The sequence below is a fragment of the Colobus angolensis genome, unplaced genomic scaffold, assembly GCF_000951035.1.
Source record: "Colobus angolensis palliatus isolate OR3802 unplaced genomic scaffold, Cang.pa_1.0 Scaffold480, whole genome shotgun sequence".
In the NCBI taxonomy this organism is placed as follows: Eukaryota; Metazoa; Chordata; class Mammalia; order Primates; family Cercopithecidae; genus Colobus; species Colobus angolensis.
The window spans coordinates 310,549-319,317 of record NW_012118266.1 but is presented as its reverse complement, the minus strand read 5'-3'; the positions used below and the strand labels follow the sequence as shown (position 1 = coordinate 319,317).

General features: G+C 50.6%; 1 protein-coding gene across 1 annotated transcript; it reads left to right on the top strand.

Moving 5' to 3' along the window:
* Positions 1 to 1,039: 1,039 nt before the first annotated feature.
* Positions 1,040 to 8,769, top strand: ZNF132 (zinc finger protein 132). Its single transcript, XM_011959111.1, has 3 exons — positions 1,040 to 1,514; positions 4,354 to 4,522; positions 6,320 to 8,769. Exons 1-3 carry the CDS (start codon positions 1,452 to 1,454, stop codon positions 8,209 to 8,211), a joined length of 2,124 nt encoding a protein of 707 aa, XP_011814501.1. The 5' UTR covers positions 1,040 to 1,451; the 3' UTR covers positions 8,212 to 8,769.

Sequence of the window (8,769 nt, the reverse complement as noted above, 5' to 3'; positions counted from 1 at the left end):
TCTCCAGTAGTGTGTTCATTCAGCAGCCCCTGGAATACTTTCCAAATTCTAAGTCAGGTCATGTCCATCCCTTTTCTGTCCAACACCTTTCATGGCTCCCAGTGCCCTCAGTGTGCCAGGAGAGACAGGACTCCTCTTACGCTCTCCAGTCGCTGCCGAGGGGGCACGAGAGCCTTCCTGAACGCTCAGGTCAGTCTCACGTCCAAGTCTTCGCATATGCAGATCCTTCCTCCTGTACCCTCCACGTCTCAACAAACTGGATTCTGAAATGGTGACCCCCCCTACCTGTGAACGCTCTACACTGTCCGGTGGGGCTGCAGAGGACCTGGGGCAGGTACTTCTCAATCGGAGACTTAGGGCAATGGTGCTGAGTCCAGCCGAGTGGGTGCCAGGAGACCCTTGGCACTGGCTCCAAGCCTGCAGCCGGGCGCACGCTGGGTCAAGACCTCCCAACGCCTGGCTTTTCTTGGCCTCGGCCTCGCGCTCCGTAAAGCCGACACAACGCCAAGGGCGACGACTCCCGGGAGCCGCGGACACCTCCGCGCGGTGCGACCTGAGGGTCCCACTGGGCCGGCTTTATCTACGGCCGGGGGGAACACTGGGGCTCGGGGGGCGATATTCGCCGCGGTCGGGGCGCTTATATGTCACGGAGGCGGAACTTCCCCGACTCTCGTGCCTTCCTCACTCCTGTTTCCATGGGCACCGGGAGCCTCCAAGATTCCGTCCCTCGCCTGACAACGCGGTCCCTTCAGATGCAGACAAAATCGAGAAATGCCGAAGTGATGGTCCGCGGACGGCGACAGAAGTCCCGCTTGCAGACTGATTGGCCCGCGTCTTCCACCCCGCCCGGAAGTGCCCTTCTCCCGGGCTGCCAATGGCCAGCCCTGAGGCACGGCGAGGGTCCTTCTGGATAATGTAGTTTGCGTGGCGTGAGCGGCGACGCGACAAACGCCTTTCCTCAATCACCTTGGCAACGGCCTAGCGGCAGCGTGACGAGCGTAGAAACATAGCGTCATAGTCGGCGGGGAGCCTTGAGCCAATGAAGGCTCGGACCAGGAGCAAGTCCGAGCCGGCATTGAGGGGCGGGACTTCCGGCGCCGCCATTGCGGTCCTCATTTTGCGGCTGGTGGGTTGGGCTACAGGAGGCATATGGAACCAGACAAGGGCGCGGGAGTGGGTGCAGGGACCGACACCGCGCCTTCGCACGCACCATAACCCCCGGCTAATGACTCCGCTTTTATGAGCCAAGGTGTTCCCGAAAGTGGAGCCAGCGCCACGCGTCTCAGGGGTCTCCATACCCAGCCTTCCTCCCTGCGGTGCCCGGAGGCCTTGCGCGCATTTTGTATTAGGGAAGACAGGTCCTGAGTACGACCGTCACCCAGCGTTCGCGCCACTCAGTGGAAGTGTGAGGGTTCGGCTGAGCGGCAGGGCTAGCCCTAGCACCTCCTAGTATGGCCCTGCCCAGCCCGCAGGTTCCAATGGGGTTGCCAGCGTCGCTGATGGGCCCGGCGCAGGTGAGTGGAGTGTGCCCCAGGCCCTCACCCGCTGGGATTCCGGCCCTTAGGATCCTGAAGCCCAGATAGAGGGGATGTTGGTGTCCTGAGGCTCTTAGCCGTGTCCTGTCCTCACACGTGGGTCTTGGGCCCTGCCCTGGGAGTCACTTACCTTGACCATCCTGAATCCAGGCCAGGAGTTATATCGACGGATTCCCATTTCTGGAATCCTATGGAATGAGCTCTGGAAGGCTGTCCCAGGCACAGGGACCAGCATGTGCACCTTGCTTAGTGGTGATGAAATGGAAGCATTCCAGGGACTGCAGGTCTCCATTTAGTCTGGTGGAAACAGAGCAGGGAAACCAGAGTTAGGCCTGGAATGGCAGCCTGAGGAGCTGGCTGGGCCTGTATTCTGATGGTGGTGGGAGCCATGGAAGGTTTGGAGCAGAGGAAGGAGGTGCTCTGACTCCAGTCTTAACAGACTCCCTATAGATGCCTAGTGGGCAGCAGACTGGAGGGATGGTGAGGGTGGAGCAGGAAAGCCAGTGAGGAGCTGACAGACATCCAGATGTGTGCTTTGGGTAGCTGGACAGAGGGGTGCCCATGGAGGTAGGACAGATGGTTGGCTTCTGAATCTGCCCAAATTGGGCCATAGATTACCGGATGTGGGACAGTGAAAGAGAGTGAAATGTTAAGATTGACCTTAGGCTGAGCGCAGTGGCTCACACCTTTAATCCCAGCACTTCGGGAGGCCAAGGTGGCCAGATCACTTGAGGTCAGGAGTTCAAGACCAGCCTGGCCAACATGGTGAAACCCCGTCTCTACTAAAAATACAAAAAAATTAGCCAAGGCATGGTAGTGCGTGCCTGTAATCCCAGCAACTTGGGAGACTGAGGCAGAAGAATCTTTTGAATCTGGGAGATGGAAGTTGCAGTGACCTGAGATCATGCCACTGCGCTCTAGCCTGAATGACAGACCGAGACTCTGTTTTTAAAAAGAAAAAAAAAAGATTTCCAGGCCCGGTGGCTCACGCCTGTAATCCCAGCACTTTGGGAGGCCGAGGCAGGCAGATCACAAGGTCAGGAGATCAAGACTATCCTGGCTAACACTGTGAAACCCTTTCTCTACTAAAAAATTAGCCAGGCGTGGTGGCGGGTGCCTGTAGTCCCAGCTACTTGGGAGGCTGAGGCAGGAGAATGGCATGAACCCAGGAGGCGGAGCTTGCAGTGAACCGAGATCGCACCACTGCACTCCAGCCTGGGTGAAAAAAAAAAAAAAAAAAAAAATTGACCTTAGATCTTTCAGATGTGGAAGTTGGTGTGAGGAGTAGATTTCAGGGGAAGATAAAGAGTTGGATTTTGGCCATGTTGTATTTGAGATGTCCCCGACACTACCAAATTGAGTTGCCAAGTCGACCCCTAAACATGCGATTATGAAATTATGTCGGGTTTAGGCTGGAAACATCCAAGGGATGGATGCTTGTGGGTGGACACTGCATGCAGTTGTGGGTTGGGTTCAAGATAGTGGCCGAGCCTCCTAACCAGAGAGTAGGTCTAGGACAAAAATGAAGCGTAGCGGCAGAAGTAGGATGAGAGCTGGGCTTTGGTTTAGGTTGATTTCTCTCTCTACAGCTCACTACATTGTTGTGGCCATCCTTCTTGTGGTCAGGGCATGTTACCTCCTCTTAAGTAGGGTCCTGGCGTTTTTGTCAGGCTGGTGGAGTGGCAGGATCAGAAAGGATCCGCCTCAGCTGAGTCCCCAAGCCAAGGTGGGGGCCAGTGGGTCTTGGATTTGAGGGTTAGGAAGAGCAAGGACAGCTATGACTGGGGAGGAGACAGCACATACAAAGGCAGAGATATAAGAGGGAAGAGATACTTGAGATCTGCGTATGGTTCTGGGCAGCTGATGGTTGAAGGAACAGGGAAAGGACGGGAGGCATTGACTTGAGGGGCTATGGCTGCCTCTGGCAGTGGGGTTCTTGGAGCTCTGTTGCTGGCTTGGACCAGGATTGGATCCTGGTTGCGTCTGTCAGGTATGCTATGTGCATGGTGAAATGCTAGGGAGAATACCTACAGTGTGAACAGGGACGGGGTGGAAATATAAGAACTCTCAGGAGTGACATGTAAAGGTGAGGGAATGTGAACCATTGGGCCCGTGGTCCTGGTACAAGAGTCTTAAGAGAAAGTGAGGCCGGGCGCGGTGGCTCAAGCCTGTAATCCCAGCACTTTGGGAGGCCGAGACGGGTGGATCACGAGGTCAGGAGATCGAGACCATCCTGGGTTACACGGTGAAACCCCGTCTCTACTAAAAAAAAATACAAAAAACTAGCTGGGCGAGATGGCGGGCGCCTGTATTCCCAGCTACTCGGGAGTCTGAGGCAGGAGAATGGTGTAAACCCAGGAGGCAGAGCTTGCAGTGAGCCGAGATCACGCCACTGCACTCCAGCCTGGGCGACAGAGCTAGACTCCGTCTCCAAAAAAAAAAAAAAAAAAAAAAAAAAAAAGAAAGTGAAGCCCAAATTTTCTTATGGTTGGGAGGTATGAGCCAGAAGTCACAAGGAAAATTGACCAGCAGGAGGGAGGAGGCAGCATCCATCTGCCCACCTGCCTGTTGTTCCTCTAGGTTGGGTTGGCCTGGATATAGTGACCAGTGGGACTACTAGGAGAGAGGGGCACCATTAATTCCAGGGCATGTTAGGCGGGGGCCCTGAGGAAGAAGATAAGCTGCGGATGGGTGAGTAGTGGATGGACTGAGAGGATCAAAAGAAAAAGAGATGGTAGTGGTAGATGTGGCAGGATTCCGAGTCACACGGCAAGGGCCTGCATATTTCCATTTGACCTATTGTTTGTTTCTTTGTCAGCATACCTCTTGGCCCTGTGGCTCAGCTGTCCCCGCATTGAAGAGCCTGGTAACCTTTGAAGATGTGGCTGTATATTTCTCCCAGGAGGAGTGGGAGCTCCTTGATGCAGCCCAGAGGCACTTGTACCACAGTGTGATGCTGGAAAACCTTGAGCTCGTGACCTCACTTGGTAAGGCCCTGTCCCAGCATGGTGATGACCGGCGTCTGCCCTGTGTCTTTTCCTCATCCCAAAGCCAGATCGCGGGTACTGCTTCCTTCTCAGGTCTCCTGTTGTAGGTGCTGGGGTGCTGACATTCTGCTGTGTGTACTTCCCCTTTCGCTCTCTGAGCAGCCTCATGAGCTTTCCTAATAGCTGTTGCCCAGAAGCCTTGTGGAGGCAAAGGTTGGGGATCAGACATCTCCAGTCTGCCTAACAGATCCCACTGAGCTTCACCAATCCCTGGTTGGGTTACCCAGTATGAAGCCATGCCCAGATTCTGTCTCTTTTCCAGTGAGATTTTTTTTTTTTTAGACGAACTCTAGCTCTGTTGCCCAGGCTGGAGTGCAGTGGTGCGATCTCGGCTCACTGCAAGCTCCACCTTCCGGGTTCATGCCATTCTCCTGCCTCAGCCTCCCAAGTAGCTGGGACTACAGGCATCCGCCACCACACCTGGCTAATTTTTTTGTATTTTTAGTAGAGACAGGGTTTCACCGTGTCAGCCAGGATGGTCTCTATCTCCTGACCTCTTGATCTGCCCGCCTCAGCCTCCCAAAGTGCTGGGATTACAGGTGTGAGCCACTGTGCCCAGCCGTCAATGAGATATTTTTTCAAAACAGCTTTATTAAGATAAATCTTAGAATTCACCTTTTAAAGTACACAGTTTAGTGATTTCTGTATGTTTTCACATGGTATAATCATTGCTGTAATGTAGTTTTAGCATGTTTTCATCACCTAAAGAGAAACTGTATGTCTCATCAGCAGTCCCATTAGCTGTCACTCCCCATCTTTCCTTATCCCTTTCCTCTTGGTTCTAGGCAACCACTACTTTCTGACTACACAGATTTACGTTTCCTAGACATTTTATAGAATACTATGTGTTTTTCTGTGACTGGCTTTCTCTTAGCATGTTTTTGAAGTTCCCTCAGTATTGTAGCATGTATCAGTATTTCATTCTTTTTTACAGCCAAATATTCCAGTGTGTAGATGGACTACAGTTTGTTTATCCATTTATCAGTTGATGAGCATTTGGCTTGTTTCCATTTTTTAGGTATTAGAAAAAAATGCTGCTATAGAAGCAGGGCGAGGTGCCTATAATCTGGCTACTCAGGAGGCTGAGGCAGGAGGATCACTTGACCCCAGAGGTTTGAGACCAATCTGGGCAACGTAGCAAGACTCTATCTCAGTTTTTAAAAAAATACTGCTATGAACAGTCTTGTACACATTTTTGTGTGGACATGTTTTTAGTTCTCTTGTGTAGCTCTGTAGGAGCAGACTTGCCAAACTATTTTCCAAATTGGCTGCACCATTTCACATCCCTATCTGGAGTGTATAAGTGCTCTAGTTTTTCTACTTCATCTTCATGTGTTGTTTATTTTTTTTTATTATTATTATTATAGCTATGCTAGTGAGTATGAAGTGATATCTCATTGTGGTTTTGGGTTGCATACTCCTCATGATTGAGGATGCTGAACTTCTTTTCATATGCTTATTGGCCATTTGTGTATATATCTTCTTTTACAGAAATGTCTAAGTCCTTTGACCCATTTCTGTGTCCTTGCCCCTGGTGAGGTCTCCCTTATTCTGTTGCTTGGCTGGTCCCTATCCTGCCAGTAGTAGTGGGCCCTTCTTCACCCTGATGGCCCCATTGGCCTATCAGCAATCCCTGGGACCTCTTCTTGAGTGTGAATTCCTGGGTAACATTTCTAATGAAGTCATCCATTCCCACCAAGTGGAATACTTAGTTAACTGGCATTTCTCTACTTTCAGGTTGTTGGCATGGAGTAGAGGGTGAGGAGGCCCATCCCAAGCAGAATATTTCTGTAGAAGAGGTGTTACCAGTCAGGATCCCCAATGCAGATTCTTCCACCAAGAAAGCTAACTCCTGTGACATGTGTGGGCCATTCTTGAAAGACATTTTGCACCTGGCTGAGCATCAGGGAACACACAGTGAGGAGAAACCCTACCCATGTGGAGCATATGGGAGAGACTTTTGGTTGAATGCAAACCTTCACCAGCACCAGAAGGAGCATAGTGGAGGGAAGCCCTTCAGATGGTACAAAGACAGGAACACACTTAGGAAGAGCTCTAAAGTCCACCTGTCAGAGAACCCCTTCACTTGCAGGGAAGGTGGGAAGGTCATCCTGAACAGCCGGGACCTCCTCCAGCTTCAAGCTGTTGACAGCGGGCAAAAGCTGTGTTCCAATCTTGGGCAGCTTCCAGAAGTCTGTCCCACACAGAAACTCTTCAAGTGCAGTAACTGTGGAAGAGCCTTCCTGAAGAGCTGCACTCTCCTCAGCCATCTGAGAACTCACTCTGAAGAGACACCATTTACATGCCCAACAGGTGGAAATTTCTTAGAGGACAAATCAACCCTTGGTAATCAAAAATTTCACACTGGGGAAATACCCCATGTGTGTAAGGAGTGTGGGAAGACCTTTAGTCACCCATCTAAGCTGAGGAAGCACCAGAAATTTCACACTGAAGTAAGATATTATGAGTGCATTGCATGTGGGAAAACCTTCAATCACAAACTCACATTTGTTCATCATCAGAGAAATCACTCAGGAGAAAAACCTTATGAGTGTAGTGAATGTGGGAAAGCCTTCAGTAACAGATCACACCTCATTCGGCATGAGAAAGTTCACACTGGAGAAAGGCCTTTTGAGTGCGTGAAATGTGGAAGAGCCTTCAGCCAAAGCTCCAATTTCCTTCGGCACCAGAAAGTTCACACACAGCTAAGACCTTATGAGTGCAGTCAGTGTGGTAAATCCTTCAGCCGAAGCTCTGCTCTCATTCAGCACTGGAGAGTTCACACTGGAGAAAGACCGTATGAATGCAGTGAGTGTGGAAGAGCTTTTAACAATAACTCCAACCTTGCTCAGCACCAGAAAGTTCACACTGGAGAACGGCCTTTTGAGTGCAGTGAATGTGGAAGAGACTTTAGCCAAAGCTCCCATCTCCTTCGACATCAGAAAGTTCACACTGGAGAACGGCCTTTTGAATGCAGCGATTGTGGTAAAGCCTTCGGTAATAGCTCCACCCTCATCCAGCACCAGAAAGTACATACTGGGCAAAGGCCTTATGAGTGCAGCGAATGTAGGAAATCCTTCAGCCGCAGCTCCAGCCTGATCCAGCACTGGAGAATTCACACTGGAGAAAAGCCTTATGAGTGTAGTGAGTGTGGGAAAGCCTTCGCTCACAGCTCCACTCTCATTGAACACTGGAGAGTTCACACGAAAGAAAGGCCTTATGAGTGCAATGAATGTGGGAAATTCTTTAGCCAAAACTCCATTCTCATTAAGCATCAGAAAGTTCATACTGGAGAAAAGCCTTATAAGTGCAGTGAATGTGGGAAATTCTTTAGCCGAAAATCTAGCCTTATTTGTCATTGGAGAGTTCACACTGGAGAAAGGCCTTATGAATGCAGTGAATGTGGGAGAGCCTTTAGCAGCAACTCCCACCTGGTTCGTCATCACAGAGTTCACACACAAGAAAGGCCCTATGAATGCATCCAGTGTGGAAAAGCCTTTAGTGAAAGATCTACACTTGTTCGGCACCAGAAAGTTCACACCAGAGAAAGGACTTATGAGTGTAGCCAGTGTGGGAAACTCTTCAGCCATCTCTGTAACCTTGCTCAGCATAAAAAGATTCATATCTGAGTGGAGCCTTATAGAAGTGGTCTTTGTGAGAAAATCTTCAGCCAAGTCAAACTTTATGCAGCAGTATCCCCACACCAGAACAATTACCTACATGTACTGCTAATGTGGAAAAGCCTTCAGAAGCTACTCTGTTTCTGACCAACCCAGGAACCTTTGCAGGGCCATCTCACCCATGCAGCATAAGGCAGAAGCCATAGCCACTTTCCATCTTGCCTGGATCCAAAAATTTGCAGCAGTCCTGTGCTCATGCATGGGGAAAACAGTACCCTGAGCCTCCCTTCACCTGTCCTGTAGGGATTCAGGACTGTCAGCTCACTGGAATGGTTTAATTCCCATTGCCTCTGAGAGGGTTAGGCAGTGAACTGAACCCATGCTGGCTGAGGGGCCTTGAGGGAAATCTCATTTGAGCTCAGGAAGATGCACATTCCTCGTGGATGTGGTCAAGTCTGTGTTTAACCCCTAAGATGTGTCCATTGAGACCACAAATCACCTGCCACTGGAATCACCTACCTTGTCTGCACCATACGGCTGATAATAAAGACCGTATTGATCAGGTCA